We start from the raw sequence: 21,868 nt of genomic DNA on the forward strand, positions 1-21,868 counted from the left end.
CTGAAACTGCTCCACAGACAGTGAATGGGAGTCTGATTTTGTGGACCCACAGAGAGCTTGTTTTCTTTGTATACCCAAATGAGCTTTATTTCCTTGTACTGTTCTCAGTTCTGAAACAGAAAATGTACCTGTATAAACCAAATCAAAATGTTTATTTACAATAACTTCCAGGTAGAAAACTCCCATGTCATGAATATAAAATGAAACAGCGCTGAGCAAATGCTGCCTCAGTTAATCTTTATTACCCAAAGGCCCATGCAAAAAAAAAACAACTATCAGTTAAAGTGAATGCTATATTTAGAACATTTTCACTGCTTTACCCTGCTGTCAGACAGTCTTTTCCAACAAGTAATTGACGCTGTTATCACATCAGACTCCATTAACAAGAACAATAATTTTACTTAGCAGAACACTGGAGTTGCTGGTCTATCACTGCCTCCGTTAGTTAGTGTGTAAGGAGCGTAGCAAACATTCAAATATACCATATGCTCACACTGATATTGATTTTTAGGTGGTTTCAATAGATTTTACTGCGGCCATCCTCAGCAGTACATTGCTCTGCTTCCATGCTAGTAGATTTATCAAAAATGATAGCAAAGCAACAAAATACATTATTTAAGCACAGCAGAGATGTCAGGTCAACACGACAACGGTGTTTAACTACATATATTGTTAAATGTTACAGTTACAGCTAAAAATGACAACAGAAATCAACACGTTTGATGATTTTACATATGACTGTAACTGTTACCAGTTGCCAGTTATACCCAAAAGTAATTCTTGTTGTTACCATGACATCACGGTGATTCAGTCCATATTCAGAACACTCCCCTGGGTGCTCTCAGTGTTATACATTTTTCCCAATCTATTGTCTGTGGAGCAGCTCCAGACTTTATACCCCATGACATCACAAATTTGAGTTTTAGCACTCTAGTTTTTGGATTTTGGAGAGAGTTGTTCATGTTAACTAATCTTTTTGGACTGTCTTAGACGACAGGAATAACGTGTGAATTTTGAAAATGAATGTAGTTCCCCTTTAAACAAACAATAAAACAATCCCCAATGCAAGATAACATCATATATAGTCTGTATTGTATTGCTATAGTTCGCCAATGTGATTGTGTGATTGTTTTGTTTTTGTTTTTTTAATCTTGTGACTTTGATTGCGTTTAAGTACTGTGGGAAAGTTTGCCTTCAGGGCATCCAGTCGCCTTGTGGCATTTAAGGGTTTTCACCCAATTTCTGTTTTTGATAGCATTTATTTTCTCACATTAAATAATTGTACTTGGTGTTGATACTGTAGTCTAATGTAAATACTTCTTTATGCTATTGTATGTATTTTCATCTGATGTAATTTTATTGTTACAACTTGTTGCTTTTATTGTCGCTTGTCATAAAACAATAGCCTACATACGTGCTACGTAAATATAATGAACAAAACAAAAAACAGTTATTTCTAAAGCGATTCCGTGGGGTTTGTAATACGTCATGGGTAATGAAAAAAAGGAGAAGGCACGATTTTATTTTATAACAAAAGGGAAACTGCGGTCTCTGCTGTGTGTCTACGCTGTGTTCAACAGAAACCCTCCTCCCTGCCTCCTCCTCCTCCTCCTCCTCCTCTGTCAGCCGCGCCTCCGCAGCCACAGCTGATGATGTCCAATCTTTTAGCCGCAGACGCTACGGAACTTAGCAAACAGCTAGCGGTGTAGCGTCGTTAAAATGTGTACGAGGTGTTAGCTGGCCGTCACATGAATGTACTGTTTTAGAGTTCAGTGAAGGTGTGTTGAGAGATATAGACGGGTCTTATAAATGTGCCAGGCTTCACCGGCGTTTTAGGACCACGCGTAGTTCAATGCTACTCACGTTAGCTAACTTGTGTAGTTTGACAGTAGGATCAGAGTGGTGTCTAGCTAACCGGGCTAACAGCTAGCTGGTTAGCTTCAGCACAACGTAGCTGGCTAATTAGCTGTCTGTTCTGTTAACTACTTCGGTCTGGCTCGACTGAGTTTGAGTGGTGCTGTTTTTCAAGCGGTAACAACGTAAGTATGCGTTTCGGCTGAAATTGACATGTTATAGTTTAATAACGAAATGATAGGTGCAAGTTTGTGAGACTTGGTTTTCATTTGGAAGTGCTAAATGTAACAGTGCCTGCTCGGTGGGTGGCTAACACGCTAGCCAGCTAACTGAAAATCTCCAGTTTGTCAACAATACTAAAATGTCTCAGTCAGTTAGGACTAGATGAGCTCAGTATTGATACAACTGTTACTGTGGCTGTCTACATAGTACACAGTAACGTACAACTCTAGATTGTAACAGGTATCGTATAGTAGCTACTTTGCTCGAGAGATAAAAAGCTAGATGGCTAATGCAGATTTTATTTACAGTTTTCACTATTTTATCTCTTTCAGACTTGATACTGATCTCATGGGGTGTGTCATCTCAGCTAGTTTTAAGCTTTGCTGCTGGCAGAACATGATAAGCTGTTAGACAGATAAATGTACAGCTCTGACCAATCTAACTTCAGGGGTTGAATTTCACTTTTTCGGTTCTGTGTTGTTTCCACAGCCATGCAAGCCCTGGAAAAGAACCGGACCTGAGCCTTGGGCTGTCTATGATGCTCAGAGGTTTTTTTTCTTGCTTCACTTGACCCCTCCTGGTCCATTTAACCAGCACTGTATTATTACTCCTAAACCAAGCCCACATCTCTGCTTGGCAACACTATGATCATTCACGCTGACCCCACCCAGCTCACTGGGACAAGAATCCCCCAAAAACAAGCTTGTCAAATGATATGATAGTAGCCACCTGGATCACTTTTTGTGCTTGCAGGAGCCTTGCACGGGTTCTGCTCTTCCTTTCCTCCTCAAACTCCCTTTCTCCATTCTGGGAGACCCTTGCCAGTGTGGTCTCCGGCACAGGAACCATGGGTAACAGCTGTGTGTGCCGGGAGGATAGTGACTTGGAGGATCATCACCATGGATCTTCGAGGGCAACCCGAGGACAAGCTAGGCGGGTGGATCACGGTACAGGCGTGGGTGTTGATACTGTAGAAGCGCGGAGCAGTCGACCCAGGGACCCAGTGAGGCCTCCACGCAGAGGGCGAGGGCCCCATGAGCCAAGAAGGAAGAAGCAGAATGTGGATGGCCTGGTGCTGGACACATTGGCTGTCATCAGGACACTTGTAGACAAGTAAGTCTAATAAGAGTAATGATATTATAAGGATTGAAGTGTCAGGGTGGTCTGTGTAGTTTTAAAAATTAGTTTTTCTGTAGTTAAGTAAAGGTGTCAGCTGAGTTTAGCCAATACCAAAAACTATTAATGTCATTTACATTAAGATACTTTAGCACCAGAGGCAGTAGTAATTAGATGTGGAGCAGCAGTAGTGCAGCTACAGTGCCCTGGAAACATAAGTGTGTTTTAGCATGGCACACTTAGATCTTCTTTATCCTATTTTTTGTTTTCATAGTTTGATCAACTAGAGCAACTATATCACCCACTCTGCATTAGCTAACCATGAAACTCAAGCTCAGTTAAACTCATGCCCACTAGACTCAGAAAAATCATAGACATGAATGTCTTCCAACAGAAGCATCACATGAGGGTTGTTTTGTTGACACAAACATCACATGCATGACTATTCGAAGGAGTAGTGGGTACACAGTGAAGACACGCCTTTGAGATGACAAAGTCCTGTGTGTTTTATGTGGAACAAACAGCACAGTACAAAATTTTGAGCAGAAGTCCCTACAGCACTTTAAGTCCCCCTAATTAGCATTCGTAAGCAGTTTATGAACATTTAACTGATGATTCATTAATCATTTAGTAAATGTTTGTAAACTGTTTATATGTTTTAAATGGGGACTGAAAGGAATCCTACATTGAAAATCACAAAGATGTTGTGTGTTCACTTAATAAGTTTCATTTAGGAAAACTGGCAATACAGCATGTGAACCAACTTAAGTAGTAGCTGAAATATCAACTAATGAATAATATTGTGGAGTCTGGTCGGAACACAGCAATGTTTGCTGTTAAATTCACTCTCCATATTGTGCTGTTGTAAATTGTTGATTGTGCTGACTAGGTCACACCTGTCTGGCTGACAGTGTTATCGGTATCAGACTTCACTTTTAAAAAATATATCTGCGATCGTATCACTGTTTCACCCTTTGATGTTTTTTACTGTAGAGCAACAAGGTGAAACAGCTGCACAAAAATTACACTTCCTGTCTTTTCTCAACATTGTCTTTGTAATCTAAACAAGGGTTGTGTTTTCTTGAGGTTCCTACAAGTATAATAGTGCAGTGTTTTAGTAAAGCATCACAAAGTAGCCTGCCTAAAACATAGAAATGTAAAGGCTACAACTTTGATTAAAAAATAAGTCATATTGGGCCACACTGTAAAAGTAATGGCTATATGATGTCTGTCTTTATGCACATAAACTACAAAGTAAAACAGAACTGTTATTACATCATAAGTTATCTTTATTATTTATTTTGAGTGTGTGCTACAGTTGGCTGGTTCTTTATATCAGTAATATACTGTCAACAGACTGAAAACCTTGCTTATTCTTTTCAAAGGTGCCTTGAATGGTATTAAGTGGTCTAAGCAGCTGCCACAGGCCTTTGGTATTTACCTGTGGCTTCAAACAGTTACAGCTCCTCAGAGAGAACTTTGTGCAAGTCAGTTTCCTTTATGTACTGTGTTTCCTCTCCTGATGTAGTGATGACTTGCTGCAATGATGTAAGAAGATTTGTGTTGCCTGCGTAGATGCTGAAACACTTTCTTATCCTCCTCTTCCACTGAGCTATCTCTGGAGAAAAGCCATTCCGTGTGACGCTTTGGTGTTTTCAGCAGTTTCATCAGCATTAGTTTGGCTGGCTTTGAGAACAAAGTATGAGCTGAATGAGTGTGTTCAGGGGATATCTAATTTTCATTAAAGATGAAAACATGAACGTTGAAAAAGGGCCATGTAAATTAGAGGTAGTGAAGTCTGCTTTGGTTGTCTGGATATTAGTCTGGTCCTATCTGTAGCAGCAGCAGACACGTTGTATGCCTATCTCCTCTCAGCCTGCCTTAATACAGGGGTTGTGTTAACCGGATATTCTCGGTCATTGACCAGTTTTTTACCACAATGACCGGAAAATCTGAAGGCCGTCGGTCATTTTGACCGATTGCAATTACCACCCCTGCCCACTTGGCGGCGGAGTGCACAGTCAGTGGTTTAAGTGGCTGCCATTTTCACACTGCAGAGAAAAAGTCATTCATCTGCTTCATATACCGTTGTTGACGTAACGGCCTGGACACACCAGATGCGGTAGTGCCGCAGAAGTCCTGTGAGTATACTTGCAGGTACTTGACTGTCCACACAGGCAGAGCACTTCTCCTGCGCTCTCCGCGCTTGATATACATCGACTCCACTCGTCTGTTCCCGTCAGTACTCGTTTTTTCACTTCAACAGGTCATTTTAAACATGGGTAAGGCCATATTTTAATCGTTTTTTATAACGTAATAAGTTAATGACAATTTGTCATTGCATGTCCATGTATTGAGTGTGTTGGATAAACAGTGAATGAATAGGGCATATTGTTCTGACCATTTTATTCATGTAGTTATGTCTGTAGGCTCAGTGACACAAAATTACAATTGTAATGAAGTGATTATTATGTGTATTGAAAAATGTGTTCAGTTATGCACTGTTGTGTTATTTTGAATTATAAACACGGTATTTTCTCCTCACATTCCTCAGTGCATGCTGTTATTTTATTTTGAAAATTGGCCGGATTCTCTCATTTTTTCTGTGTCCGACTTCCTGTTTGGTATGATCTGCTCTATCCAGCTTGACAGAAGAGCTCGCGGCTCGCGTGAAAAATAGACCAAACGCCGAACTGAAGTGCTGCGGTGTGTAGATGTGACTGTTCATCTTTTCGTTCATGTCCTTATTAATGCACACTTTATAACTTGCTTGTTGGATTTATTAAAAACGAATGATTGAAAACTAAATGTCTTTGAATATCTTTATTATCATTTAAAAACGAAAATTAAAATGACCGGTAAAAATAGATTATGACCAGATTTTTATGACCCTGTCAGTCAAAATGACCGGCGACGAAAAAGTCTAGTGCAACGTCTGCCTTAATAAGACACAATTTTCAGTCTCTTCCACGAACCAGGCCACCAAAGCATCTCTTATGTCCTGGCTTAGTGTTGAGTCTTCTGTATATCTTTACATGACTGTTCCTTTGAGTACAACAGTCCAGACTCAAAGTTCCTCTCCAGAGTCGTCTTTCACATACCCCTGTAGCCTTTCACTAGTTTGACCATTTATGCAAATGTGTGTTTACGAATTCTAGTTAAGCTATAGTTGACAGAAACCAGCTACTGTCTTCACCATGGCCTGTAAATTTTATTATCGTTTGATCTCCTCTTTTTCAGCATACTCTCTGTCTGATCCAGCCACTTCTTGAACAACCTACATCATTTATTTGTCAGTTAGAGATTTTTCTCTCCACTTCATTAACATTTACTCCAGTGCATTTTTTTTCCCACAGAGTTGATCTGTAGTTTACCATTAAGCAAGACTGGTACAAGAAAAGTTGACCCAGCTCTGTTAATTAATAACTGCATTTTAAGGTTGAGGTTTAGTATTTGTGGCTGTTGTTACACTAATGCAATGGAGAAGGTTTGCATGCAGTGGTCCTTAGCACATGTGAACACACTAGTGTGCTAGTAAAGGTATTCTAAAAATGCTGCTTGCATGTAGTTACATTTCTTTGGGGACCGGGAGGAACTGTTATTGAAAGATTATGGTAAATGCTAACATATCACTTCCTGCCTTAATATGAATACATAGCTGGTTTCATCTCTTTAAATGTGACTTTTCAGATTTTATCTGTTTTTTACTATTGCAGAAAAAGTTTTTTTTTTTTTTTGTTATTGTTGAGGCAAAATGAGAGATTTGAAAACACTTTTAATAATTCGACTATGTATAGCCAAAATGATTATTCTATCAATCAAAAAAGCAACCAGTTGATTGATTGATTGATTGATAGATTGATAGTAAATAAAATATTCACTTGCACCTCTAATAGAATTGCCTTGGAGGCTAGTCCTCTAATATCATTCCCCATCTGTGTGTCAAGATCCTAAAATCTAACAGTGGTTGCAAGATGCAGCAAAACATTTCATTTTATGAGAATACTGATAAATGTTGCATCTTGAAAAACTGTGTTTTTTATACTTTAAAGGCCTGTATGAAACATGCATGTACATTTCCAAGAATTTGTTTACAGTTTGATTTATAAATGAAAGCAGTTGAAGTTGTGTTGGAAATTTGAGTATGAAGCTGGCCGAAGTTATGGCTGTCAAAACGAAAACATTTTTCAGCTTGGGATGAGCCCCGACAAGCAACAGTCATAGCAGCAGCATCAAAAACAACACCTACTGAAGTAAATCCTTTACGCTTGCCTCAACCTCGCTGTGTGGTAACATAGTAATGTTACCATGGCCGTGGCTATTACTGCAGTCGCAGAGAGACACAAAAGCACGAATCATTTGTTTGTAATATTTCAGATGCAGTGATCACAGCTTACTTGCTGATTGAATAATCTTAATGAGAAGCACCACCTCTGTTTGTTCAAAGTATGCACATAAATAAACACATTTATCACAAAATATAGAGCAGAGTTCTTGATGTATAGCATTCAGGTGAAATGAAGAAGTAAGAAGCAGGCTGTTGTCACATTCTGTTCAAACTTTTGTCTTTCAGTGACCAAGAGCCCCCTTACTCCATGATCACTTTGCACGAGATGGCAGAGACAGGTAAGGAAAAAATTAAAACACACATTCACACAGTGCACGTGGACTTAGTACAAGTACTTTGTCTTGTACAGAATACCCTTAGCAATGGGACTTAAAAGCACTTTTTGTGTATTTGAAACGAGAGGATCAGAGGTTATAAAATGGGAAACTGTAGGAACATTAGCTCTAATCAGTAACAGTAATAAGGTGAGGGGGGTAATATTGAAACCTTTCCTTGGTTGGCTCTTCATCATGTGCACAACTCTTCTAACAGAGTTTCTACGGATTGAAATGAAACTATGAACTGCAGTGTAGCTGTACAGTTAAGGGGTTTCACAAATGATCCACGGTATTCATTATTTCTACTGACTGATGAGGGAAGAGTCCCAGGGTTTTGAACAGGTCTCTTCTGAATATGTTGTCCCATCCCCCTCAGGCTGAGCTGGTGGGTTGTTTTTGAGAACTGCTGAGGCAATGATATTACAGCAGCTTTGTAAGCAGCAGACAGTCGCAGTGCTCCTCCTCTGTTCTGTGACAGATTTTCCTACTTAGCGACTTTGACACCTCATTCAAGCCACTCTCTCCACAACATGTACATATATTTCAGTCATTGAAACGTGTGTTGTTCAAAGCACTTAACAGTGAGCATATTTGGTTTGGTTTGGGTTGAGCTGTGTTCTGTCGTTAAGAAGAAACGCAGCTTTGAGAACAGAAATGTACAGATCATGTGCAGAAAAGCTGGGTGGGTTTGAATGAGGTTGATAATGGAGAAATGTTCACTGAAGGGGGCTGCGACACCACCTGTCTGCTGCTGACAATCCCACGGTAATATTGCTGCCTCAGCGTTTCTGTGACACACCCACTGGCCCAGCCCCGGGGTACGTTACATCACCTAGGGAAAGGACAAGTCACGAGTCACACTGCAGGAATCATGTGTTGATCGCTACTTTATATTACTACCCCGATTCTGCATCTAAATAGAATTTAAATATTTTATTGTGAATGTTCCAGGTGGATATTTTTGCTAGTTTGTGAGCAAGTGAATGAAATGTAATAGAATTGCTGTATTCTTAGTTTGACAGAGGGCTGGGGGATGTGGAGAAAAGCAAACATCACAATGTTGTTGACCAAAAACCTCAGTGTCTATATTGCAGTGATATTGTAGCATTGACTATTGGTGCTTTCACAAAATATTTACACAATGAGATTTTGGATATATAAGTAACATGTATATAATGGCTAAGTGTGTAAAAGCAAATAATACAGCCAGAACTGTCCTGGACAGTCCCAAATACCAATTTAGGGGCTTCAAATCCTCAGGGATAATGTGAATTTTCAAAGCTTCGATATTAAAATTGGGGAAAAAAATCACTGTTTTGAATCCAAAATAGGTCATTTGTGAGATTTGGTGTGGGGGGGTCAGTGAGGACAGAGTCACAAGGGAGTTAAATAACAAAAACAATTAACTCACTATCTCTGCTTAAACAGCCAGAGTGGAGGACAAGCACGGATTAAATAGAACACCCCCAGCTAAGGGTACTCTGATTGATTAGCCACAAATTGTTATTGGCAGATATTCATCCTCAGTAGTTTGAAGGTTGATCAAAAGAGCTGATCAGATGACACAAAACATGGGAGACGTTTCTCTATGCGCCACACTGCAGCTCCCACTGTAACTCACACTGCACATTCAGTGTTCCATTCATGGTTTACTGCTGACCTGTCCGAGTGCAGACACCATCTCTCTCTCCTCACTCACCACACACACCCCACTCAACACTTTTGTAGAGACTGCAGTACACTCCACTGTTTCCTGAGAGCGCTTACAAGCTGCAGTTCAGTAGTGAGCAGGTCAGATTCTTATGATGGTGCATCACTGACATTTGTGTTATTTATTTTTGTTATGTATTGACAAAATGCCAGTATTTGCGTGTGCTAACTCTTACAGTAAGAAATGGCCAACAAGACACAGTTGAATGTTTACATGTTTCAAAATAAATGAAAAAATGTACATAGTTAACTAAATTGGACCTGCATTACTTATGGTGTAGTTAAACACTATGCTTGTTACAGTAGCCTAATTATGTTGCCTGAGAAGGGGACAGATGCCAGGCTCACTGAAAATAACAGGAGGGAAATTAAAATTACCTTGTCACAGTTCTTGTTGTCGTTGTACTGGTTGTGGAATCAATTTATTAACGTTATAACATTTCTATGCCCTGACTTCTAATTGACTAAACAGAAGTTACTATAGCTATAAAGAGCAGAACCACATTATTTTTTTTAGCTACAGTGTCGTACAATTTACCTAAATTCAATTTTGCAACCAGACCTGAACACTTGACTGCTTTTCTTTAAGTGCCTTGAATTGATGTCCCCCTTACATTACTTTTATAGCAGTTACATAACATTATTATAGGCCGAATTTTTCCCTATGTCCCCATCCTGCAATCAACTGCAAATCTACATTGTGAAGCTTGAGAATTAAAAAAAAAAAAACATCTTCCTGGAGGGGCATGCCCCTGGACGCTCCTAGAGGGTTTACCCCTAGTGATTTTGCACCCCTGTCAAACACTTATTTGGATGTCAGTTACCATGGCAGCTATTGAAGCTTCGTAGCATATGGGTCAGCTCTTCAACAGTTTGGTGAGTTCAGAAAATTGTCGCCTTACTATGAGGCACCCTTTAAAACCAGGAAAAGGCAATATTTTTGCCATAATACGATATTACTGTATCTAAAATCAATGATGTCTTGTCATATATCACAGTATCGATATAATATGGATATACTGTGCAGCCCTAGTTTGATAGTAACTTACAGGTCTGATTCTTAGTCCGGTTTTTGTCTATTTAAAGCTTAAGTTGATGTTTGTGTGAGTTTGCTTCTTGTGCATATGGCGAATGATGCTCTCATGCTGTGTATTTGTGTGTATGCTGATGCACAGGCCTCTGAATTCTTGTGTTTGATCCTTGTGTCATGCACATATGGTGTTTGATGCTCACATGGCGTGGTGTTGTGTGGTTTGACAACAGCCAAGTCGGGTATTAGCTTGCAGATATTGAACCCTGAAGGCAGCCAAGCAGCAAGTCAGTCAGCCAGCCAGTCACTTTCTGTTTGACATGTGCCATGATGTTACATTATTCATCAGCCAGTTGGCTGGCGCTGTTATAAGTGATAGCTTGTGTGTGAGAGAGAGAGTGTTTCTTACTGAGTCATCTAATGGACAGGAAATGGACGTTTTAGTATTTATGCTGCACCTGATACTCATAATGCTGGAGCCTGTCTCACAAAGTGATTTTGGCACATGTCAATTATCTTTGAGTAATCTGGTGTCATTGGGACTAATTATGGCAATTCCTGTATTTTTGTGTAATTTGTGTTAGTATAATTAGAGAACATAACCAACACAAACAAGGGAGCCAAACAGGACCAAGGAGGAGAAACATCTGAATGGTCAGATAAATTTAATCCATCGAGTCTCAAATTAATCTTTTCCTCTCTTCTCCCCCAGATGACGGTTGGCTGGAGGTTGTCCAGTCTCTGATTCGAGTGATCCCATTGGACGATCCGCTTGGCCCTGCAGTGATCACCCTTCTATTGGATGAGTGTCCCCTGCCCACCAAGGTTAGTGGCTTACGTGTGTGTACAGAGTCATTCGGGGTAATGCATTTAAAATAATCTGACCCTTTGCCTAGAATTTTCTTATCCCAGAACCGAGCAAAGCCAGACCCAGCCCTGGCCCCTCTCTTTGCGTCTGCAGCTCTAATTAGCCTCTTTCCTATGTTTTTTTCTGTATTCTGGTGATTGTGTGTGATTAGTGAATTGCTCTGGTCCTCAATTTTTAACACCTCAAGGAACTGGCTTGTAATTGAATCATGTTTTCATTTGGCCCCTGCTGTCCACCCCCTCTGTCCCACACCACCTCCTTTTTTCTCCTTTGGACAAATAAAATCTGGTTAGGACCCCCTGCTTCTCGATCCAATGTAACCTGAGGACAAAGGACATACTGTGACACCCCGAACAGTATGAACTCTGTTCTTTCTCCATTATTCAACAGAAATGTCCACCTAACAAAACACTTTTTGCAGGTTTAAAATATAAAATATAAAGCTTCGAACACACAGCAGCTACAAACAGGAATAAAAACAATCCTTGCCTGCAGGTGGTGCATTAAAGTAGCACTGGCTGGACTTGAACTGCAAGTATGATACTGTGAGCACTACAGCTCAGCTGTTGAATTAGCCTGAGTGTCAGACTGAAGCTCCCAGAACCTTCAGTCTGACATGGCTTCCATTGAAGGCGATTTACAGGGGGGAGGGAATTTGATTTTTCCCTAACCAATCAGTAGAGATCAACGACTCACCCAGAATCTGACATCTGACGTCATTAGTATCCATGCCTCAGGGGTGCCGAAAACAAGCGAGCATTGCCCGTTTAAAATGTTTCCGTTGTCGTGCACGCCCAGCTGCATCACCGTTAAATCCAGTTTAGCAGCTTCCTTAATTTGGTCCTCCATTAATGCGAGTAGTGGCGAAATACCTCGATAACATCGTTAATGTGGTCTGTAGGATCTGTAGCGGTCGCCATTGTTGCTATCCTCACCAGTTACCCACCGGCGTACAGCTTGACATCAGCGTGGCGCTGATTGGCTAATCGCTAGACCCCCGGCGTTCATTGGTCCGTCCAGCGTTTGGACGAGATAAATCGCAAATTCATTGAAGTATGCCAGACCAGAGATGCAAGCCTACTCAGTTGAGTGGGCGGGGTCTATGGTCTGGAACCAGGCTACTGTTGAAAGATATTGTCTGATCCTGGTTGGTGCTGCATCAGTGACACTTTGGCCCTGTTAATAACGTAAATTTACTTTACTGGACATGGTTTTCTTTCTTTTCCTTACCAGCTGTTGGTCCAGAGAATCACCTCTGTCTTCTCCGCTGGCAGTAGTTGTATTTTGCCCACACTTAACTGAATTACTTTGTATCTTGACCTCTTTGGGGGCATTTGAAAATCACAGTCATGTGTCATTGGTTTTGTGATTGAAACTGTAATAATTCATCCCTCATTCCTCTTCAACTTTTTGATTGTTTGATAGAAACTGTGTGTATGTGACTCTCATTAGAGTGAACTGCTCCATCTCCTCTCTCCAGGATGCTCTCCAGAAACTGTCTGACATGTTGAGTCTGAGTTCGGCTGTAGCACGACAGGACGCTTTAAACCCTGCTAAACACAGAAACACCACAGCTGTCCTAGGATGCCTGGCAGAGAAACTGGCTGGTACAGTACACATTTACAAATGTGATATTTATAATCCTTGAGTCAGTAGTCTTGTTATTATCTTATTATGAACTTGACATTCAAGCTCACTTCCAACAAATGATTATAAGACACAAAAAGGCTGCATGTTAATCAACCTGCAAGGACTTTACATTAACCTTTGCTCAAGTACTTACCCTTTAGTAAAAGGTAAGTTTTGTTTGGAGGTAATTTTACTGTTATTGTTACTTTAACCAGAGTAAGACAGAGTCATGGAGGATGTTTGTGTCTTTAAGTGTGCAGTTTGGTGGTACACTGAATGGTCAGTTGAGACTTGTTTAGCTCAGTCATTCAGTATTCTTGGAATCAATAAGCAGCTTCCCTCAAAGTTAGGAAAACACAGTCACTTTCTGAACACCTAGTCTTATACTTTCTCCTTGTGATATTAAGCTATTTACACAATGTTTTGTTTTTTAAGGTCCGGCTAGTATTGGATTGTTGAGCCCTGGAACCCTTGAGTACCTTCTAGAGAGCCTGGTGAGCCAACACACTCACTCACTCACTCACTCACTCACAAGTCTGCATGTCTATGAATAATATTGTGGAAAGGTGTAAGATTAAATTACTTGATTTTTATTTAGGGCATGTTAGTGGTGGATGGTGTGTTGGAGGGGTCATCACTTTTCTTGTGATACATCAGCAGTCAAGCTACTTTTTCATTTACAAAAAGCCTAAACCCAATCAAAAATGTTGTTGTATCCTGCTTCATGCTATACAAAGATTAGACGAGATATTGACTGTAAATGCAGCGTTAAGATATCAATAAGCTTCAAATGATTGATAGTGGAAAGTCAGTTGGTAGTTTTTATAAATGACTTCCAAATTTGTGGAATTGGAAGTTATTTGGAAAATCATTTGATGTCCAACCAGGAGTTTCTGTTTTTCACCACTCTATTATTACTTCTTACATTATTTTTATTAGTCATCAGACAAGAACCTCATTGTTTTCTAATCCACTCTCGCTGATGGGCTTTGTCAGAGCCATATTGAATTGTTTTATAGTGATTCAATAAAAGGCAGTTAAAAACTTTAGTGGAAAAACACTATTCAACTGTCTCTAAGGAAAAGCTTTTCAGTTTTGCCTTTGACATTGTCTGTAATATGAAGTAGTTGCAACAAGTGTTGAGGAAGACTTTGTATAGAAAGGAAGAGTGAGTACGGAAATATGTCTAGTGGATACATTTTATGTACATGACTGTAAAGGACTTCTAAGTCATACTGGAGCTAACAGATGTTTGCGGGCAAATGTTCTCAGCAGAGTTTATTCTGAAAGGTTGGAATAGTGAAAGGTTTACAGTCAGTAAAGTGAAGTCATTATGAAATTTTGACATAGCTGTCAGTTGCAAAACCCTCAACCCCCTTTGTTTCATCTAACGTGTGTTAGCATGCTGCTGGAAGCATGCTCACTGTGACATCATAACAAAAGGTCTAGTTATATCTGAAAGCAGAGTGGGGGAGGACTTGGCCACTGAGTTCTCTGAGGAAACCTGGCAAAGAGCTATCAAAAGAACACATATAACCGCAATCCGTGTCAGACCCGGATTGTTGCAGTATAAGGTACTTAACCGCCTGCACCTCTGTAAAGCCAAACTGGCCTAGATATACCCTGGTTCAGACCCAAAGCGTATAAGATGCCATCAGGTCCCTGCTTCCAGACCATACCTTTTGAACATGTCCAAAATTGTACGGATACTGGTTAGAGATTTTTAACACGTTCTCCTACTTACGTAAAAACAAAACAATGTTGACCCAGATCCTGTCATTGTAACATTTGGGGTTGTCCCTAGCAACAGCGGGATATCCAGACATCAGTCAGATATAATAGCATTCTCAACATTACTAGTCCACTGGTTTATTCTTCTTAGCTGGAAATCCCCCACCCCTCCATCTCAGTCACACTGGATTCATGAGGCAATGTCAGTTCTCAAACTAAAAAAACAGTCAGATGTGATGTCAAAGTGCTCCTTGAAAAGGTTCCAAAAACCTTGGCAGTCCTTTATAGACTATTATGCAACAAATTTAATGCAGACAATTTTGATTAGTAGCCCTCCTCATCTCTACCATCCGTTCGTCATCTTTTCTCTCTCTTACTTTCTTACAATACCTTAATATAAAACATTTTGAAATAAAAAGGGCATAGTTGTATGATATGTGTATTGTAATTGTATGTTTGTGTGAAAGGAAATGTTTCTAGGTGGTCAAAATAATATCCTGAATGAGAGCACAAGCTGATAACCATTTCTTTTCTTTCTTCTCTGTAAATCTCCCTCCAGAGCTCTGAGGCCCACCCTACTGTCATGCTGTTTGCTCTCATTGCTTTGGAGAAGTTCTCCCAGACCAGTAGGTTCACTCATTATATTTTCTTGCCAATTCATATTAAAGATTCATTATGAGACAGGTGAAAATTAGTAACTACCTTTCGAAAGAGCACCAAAATGAGATAGAATGTGACCTTATCAAAGGAATTAGCAAAGAGACCTGCATTACCATGACAACAGGCATGTCCAGTGTCTTAACCTCTGCTTTCTGCTCTGGCGGTGGTTTGTTTGCATTTGCATATGAAATATTATGCTGTGAGGTCGAGACAGAGATATGCTGTTCCTCCAGTGTTCATGTCCAAACCAATATGTGAAATGCTGATTGGTTGCCAATGCAAAATTGTGGTGCTGAAGCATTTGAATACTATTGTTCCCAGTAGTCCCCACCAGCCAACCATATCCATCGGTTTATATTACATTTCTGCAACTTTTTTCTACAATGTTTCACACCAACTTGTTGTGATTTTTTGAACTGGCCTTTACTCTTAATCCAAACATTGCCTCCCCCACATGGGCCTTTCAAAACAGATTTCACTGAAGACACAGTTTTATTTTGAGATTTGTTGGACCGTTTAAACACATATGCCTGGTGCATCTTCTTGCCCTCAGGTGAGAACAAACTGACAGTGTCTGAGTCGTGCATCAGCAATCGACTCGCTGTTCTGGAATCGTGGGCAGAGCATCCTGACTACCTGAAGAGGCAGGTCGGATTTTGCTCACAGTGGAGCCTCGACAACCTGTGTGAGTAGCCCCGAGTTTTCAACATTGTATGTTTGTGTAGGGCCGCATGATACAATATCTTTGATTAGGTATTTGTCTGCATGAGTTGCTGAATAAATAAATGTGATAATATTTACTGTGTCGTCCTCCATACAGTCCTAAAGGACGGTCGTCAGTTTACCTACGAGAAGGTCAACCTCACCAATATCAATGCCATGCTCAACAGTAACGATGTCAGCGAGTACCTCAAGATCTCCCCCACCGGACTAGAGGTTAGTTTTATTCAAGAATGAACAGTAACAGATCAACTCATTTGCTTGATAGAAATGTTTCTCACAAGTGTTCATTATAAAACCAGAGTGTTTTCTCTCTCTCTCTATCTGCTCCCCTCCTCAGGCACGATGCGATGCCTCATCCTTTGAGAGTGTGCGTTGTACATTCTGCGTGGATTCAGGTGTTTGGTACTACGAGGTGACGGTCATTACATCAGGCGTGATGCAAATCGGATGGGCCACCAAGGACAGCAAGTTCCTCAACCATGTACTCATCTTCAGTTTCTGCACCGTTCAGCTTTTACAAATTCTGTGTAGTCACACATTTGAGCGTTTTTTTTTTTTTTTATGTGTGTTACAGGAGGGTTATGGGATTGGAGACGATGAATACTCATGTGCGTATGATGGCTGCAGGCAGCTCATCTGGTACAACGCTCGCAGTAAACCTCACTCTCACCCCTGCTGGAAGGAGGGTATGCACTACGCACAGACACAGCACTACTATTTTTTCTGTTTCTCAACCGCACACTTCAAACAAAGTTCATTGTCAGTCTGAACAGTAGGAGGGGACACCACGCATTTAAATGTCAGACTCATTTGTTTAGAAATTGCTTTATTGTTTTTAGTGTCTCTGGAGTGTTTTGTGATTTTTAGCACCCACGCACTGTTGTCACCGCCTGCATTCAGGCACCGATTTACCTCCCACATGGACTATCAGATAATGGTAACAATAGCACGCCAAGATTAAACTCTGCTATATCCCATGCCCTGTTTAGGAGATGCCATCGGCTTCCTGTTGGACCTCAGCAAGAAGCAGATGATCTTCTATCTGAATGGACATCAGCTGCCACCAGAGAAACAGGTCTTCTCCTCAGCCACGTAAGTCAACACACGCTGTCATCTCCTTAATGTCTTTTTTTTCTGTGTTTTTTGTTCTATGACACTAGTTTCAATGATTGTTCTCCCCCATGAACTTTGTCTTTTTTCCTTTCTTCCTCCCTTCTTTCCTGTATATGGATCTTCTTTCTTCTGTCCCCTTCTCAAATTAACCCCTATCTTTCCCTTCTGTGTCTGTCAGGTCCGGTTTCTTTGCGGCAGCCAGCTTTATGTCATACCAGCAGTGTGAGTTTAACTTTGGGGCCAAGCCTTTCCGTCACCCACCTTCTGTCAAGTTCAGCACCTTCAATGACTTCGCTTCACTGCTCCCCAGTGAAAAGATCATCCTACCCAGGTAAAAAATGATGCTGGTCCTTTAAGTGATTTTTATGTCAGTGTCTAAAATATAATACGCTCTGAGCATTTGGAATGGCACCAGTATGCAATCTGTTGTCTTAACCAGCTGTCCTCTGACTAGTGAATCATTTGTTTGCATACAGCATCCAACACGTAGGTATGACATGATAGAAAATGACTCATCTTTTGGATTTCTACAGTGTACAGAGAGTATTTTCATCTCATTAATTTGTTGGGCACATTAAAGCTGCTGTTTAGACGTTTCATAAATGCATGGACTAGTAAAAGGACTTTGTTAATATCGATTAGAGCAGCAGGCCTGTCTTTTGGCAGGCACTTAATTATGGCTCTATTCAGTTTAGGGTTTCTAGGAAATCATGCAATGATACTCTGTAGCACCAAAGTGTAATGCACCTATCAACACTTCTTATTACTCAAATGAATAACATCTTTGTGAAGCTCAAAATGATCAAATTGTGTTGGCTGTCAGAAAGTTGTTGACTCAGATCTGTGGCAATCCCATGCAACAGCACAACCTGAAAAATTGCCTGTGCTGAATCAAGAACTCTTTAACATAGTGTCAACAAAAACCTGGACATTATAATCTTGACAAAGAAAGAATTTATTGCAGGGTTGTGTTATTGGATAGAACCGCTCTCCAAATCCCACTTCGTTTTGTTAGCCGTTTAGTTAGTCCACTGTTCCAACAATCACCAACTACGGTTTGGTTGAAATAAATCCTTAATTCATCAAGTTAGATGTGTGTCTGTCTGCTATTGTAGTTGTTTACGGTCCTGTAACATTATCCACCACTGGCAGTCAGTTCACCTGCCTTTTCCATCTGAAGACACTGACCTGTAGTGAAGCATAGTGTGCACTACATACAATACACTCTTAATACAGCATCTCAATATGTGTTTGATAGAAAGAGAAGCATCTGTATTTTTGACATTATTGAAAAGTCTTACTGTCTGGATTTCTGAATACTGTGGTATGCCTTAATACCCTAACATCGCACAAGCCTAACATACAGTTAACAAATTAATGTTAAATTGATAAATAAGCATAAACACATACATGTTGGGCTATTTTGGCAGCTTGGTAAAATTACAGTATTGTGCTTTTAGATTCATGATGGCGCCAACAGTAAAGATACTGCAATACATCACTCGCCTACATCCTGTATTTGGAAGTTCAGTTGTCAAAGCTTTGAAATTAAGTTGTTTCACTTGCCATAAATATTTATTTACATTAGTAAGAGGCCAGTGTAATTTGTTCAAATTCAGACCTGCCACAGCACAAGTACATCAAGTTGATTTACCGTGCCTAGTTTTCATCACTGTGCACAGAAAAAGCTGCTTTAAATACAAGTCTGTGTGTGTTTGCATGTGTGTGTTTCACAGACACCGGCGTCTGGCCTTACTAAAGCAGGTTAGCATCCGAGACAACTGCTGCACGCTGTGTTGTGATGTCATGGCTGACACAGAGCTGCGGCCCTGTGGACATGGGTATGTGTGCACAAACAATGCTTAAAAGTTCCAAACTATTTAGACAGTTTAAATATATCATAGGCCCTTTCCCTTCTGTCTGGCATTTTCTATGAATGGATAATAAAATCTTCATATATGTTGCCCCTCCCCATCTTCCTCCAGTGGTATGTGTATGGAGTGTGCCTTACAGTTAGAGACATGCCCCCTGTGCCGCCAGGACATCCAGACCCGCGTCAGACTCATTGCACATGTCTCCTGACAAACCTCCTGCCCCTTCTCCAATACGGAGAGGCACACAAGCCCTACAGCCTCCTCCTCCTCCTCTAATCCCCTCTCACCCAGCGGGGCTGTGAGGACGGTGCCACAATGTTGTGATGATACCAGAACTGTGACTTCTGGTAAGAGGAGGCGACGATGGAGGGGTGAAGAGAAGAAAAAGAGGAGATGAGAGGAGGGGAATTTAAACCAGAGCTGGATCCCCAGGAGCTTTCTCCCATTTACCTCCATCTCCTCTTTTGTATCCTTCTGACAACTCACTGCAGACACTGGGCCAAGAATCGTCAACTTTCTACCAACAGTGTGTACTTCAGACAAAAAGAGCAGAAGTGAGGAGCAGAAACAATTTAATGAGATTACAGACCGGAACCAACCTCTTATCTGCAAGCCCCTGTGTAGTTATCAGACATCCTTTCTATGATACGAGGATCCCACTGCGCTTTCAGCCTAGATGCTACTACTATTTAATCCCATCATCGTCATGCACATGTCTGCAGATCTGAAAGGGCTGGGTAGCAGAAAAGAAAAACAGCCTGTAGTACAGTATTAAACCCAAGGTACAGATACATTTGAGATGAATCTCATTTCATGTTTTTGGGTATAAATATGCGACCTATGGTGTTTTCGAGGTAGCATTTTCATTCTTCTTTCTCAAGGTTATATCTAGTTTTTTGGTCAGCTTTACTGTCTGTACTGATTGATCCCCCACTGGTAGGGTTTGCCATTGGGAAAAATACATCTTAAGGTAAAATGTCAGACTTTTCTCTTTGTGTCAGAAAGCTTTAAAGTTGCAAAATTATTGCTAGAATTCAGTTTTCTGATTTGGTTTACAAAAGCAAATTTAAAAAATCAATTCAGCTGTCTCCCGACAGAGAATGTTAATGACAAAATTCTTGTTTTACAGCCTGTTTAAAAAAAAAAAATAAAAAAAAAAAAAGTGACTTGAATCTGAAGTGACTGATATTTTAAGCTCGGCTGACCCTGCTGCTTTTTGTGTTGTTTTGTCTTAGCTCAGATGTTGATATTTCCTCAGTCTCAATCATGTATGTAACAACCACAACAAATAGATACAGAGATTAGAATTTGCAGAAAGCCTGTCTTTAAATGAAATCACGTTTTCTCCCTAATCATAAGTGCTTATGTTTGAAGAGCCAGTGAGGGGGAAGTAAACAACCTAATTTCCACCACCACCTTCTGAATTTATCTGGGATTGCTTGATTGGTGCTAACAATTCGGCAACAACTTGTAATGCAGCTACACCATGAGTCAGGCTCAACTGAGGGGCAGCATGAGTAAATATGTCTTAATTTTTGTTTGTAATGACAAACACATGCGTCTGAATGAAGACGACTATTTTCAATCCTTAAGATGTGATTTAATTTTGTTTTATAAATGATGGTGAATGCTGATGTAGAAACTTGGTTGAGAGATACAACAAGTTTTGTTGATTGACAGTGTTGTATTAGCCGATTATTAAATTGTTCAAAACAAATGACATGTTTAAGTGAATCGTTTTTCCTCAGTATCAGTTTACTAAATATCCCTGGGTTATTTTGGGTCTGATTTGGCAGTGTAATATTTGATATGAATTAGCAAAGAAACTACAGTACCCACAACACAGTGAAATGACCTAGAGAGTGTATGTTTCAGTACAGGGGGGAAAATGTATTTATGTTTCACTTGCTACAAATCACAGCATACAGAATTGATCCTGTAAGAACAAGTTTGTCAGATTGGAGGCGCATCTTCCAATTTATCTTTCAGAATGGGTAAATTGTGGTTTCCCTCTTTGTGCTTTATGTAACATAGTACACCTTTGCTCTCATTTAGCCATTTTCCATCTTTCTCCATCTGTCTTTAAAGGAACCTCATGTTTCCTCTCTGTCTTTCTGTCCATCCTTTACTTGAAGCATCTCTGGGTTGACTGAATGACATTTGTATTTTTGGAACAGGTGACAAACTAGGACTCAATAGAATCTATTTGTACAATTAGAATAAATGGATGCACTATATAATTTTAAATTTATTTTGGTCAAATTATTTATGAAAGAGCTACTACTCTACCAAATTGCTTGAACAGAATCTGTAAAATCATTCAGATGATACTAACATGATATCGAAAAGGTAACGTGTCTCTCTGAGTCGGACAAAAGACTGGTCTGGTCACTGTTTGCTATCTTGTATTTCCTGGAGCACCTTATACTGTACATGCAGGTGAGAGAAATTACACATTTGTCTCTGCGATTGGAGATGAAGTTCAGGACTGTAAAGAATAAGTTGTGGGTTGTATTTAAAACATCTATAAAGGAATTTTGCCCCAGAGTTCCCAAAGATGTGATTGAAGCGTTGTTGTTTCCTGGATTGTGATATTTGTAATAAATGTATGTTCATGTGATATATATTTTTGTATGATTGTTTATTTACACGTAAATTTGTCTTTGTCTCAAA

At 40.1% G+C, this 21,868-nt stretch overlaps 1 protein-coding gene across 1 annotated transcript; it reads left to right on the forward strand.

Annotated features, from left to right (window-relative positions):
• Positions 1-1,617: 1,617 nt before the first annotated feature.
• On the forward strand, positions 1,618-21,815 carry rspry1 (ring finger and SPRY domain containing 1). The gene is made up of 15 exons (XM_049574597.1): positions 1,618-2,039; positions 2,566-3,189; positions 7,766-7,818; positions 11,310-11,422; positions 12,946-13,072; positions 13,530-13,588; positions 15,385-15,451; positions 16,039-16,170; positions 16,306-16,421; positions 16,546-16,689; positions 16,783-16,894; positions 17,198-17,300; positions 17,500-17,652; positions 19,058-19,162; positions 19,307-21,815. The coding sequence occupies exons 2-15, from the start codon at positions 2,792-2,794 to the stop codon at positions 19,401-19,403; spliced, it is 1,779 nt and encodes a 592-aa protein (XP_049430554.1). The 5' UTR covers positions 1,618-2,039; positions 2,566-2,791; the 3' UTR covers positions 19,404-21,815.
• Positions 21,816-21,868: the final 53 nt, after the last annotated feature.

Source organism: Epinephelus fuscoguttatus, linkage group LG4 (genome assembly GCF_011397635.1).
Source record: "Epinephelus fuscoguttatus linkage group LG4, E.fuscoguttatus.final_Chr_v1".
NCBI classification, from domain to species: Eukaryota; Metazoa; Chordata; class Actinopteri; order Perciformes; family Serranidae; genus Epinephelus; species Epinephelus fuscoguttatus.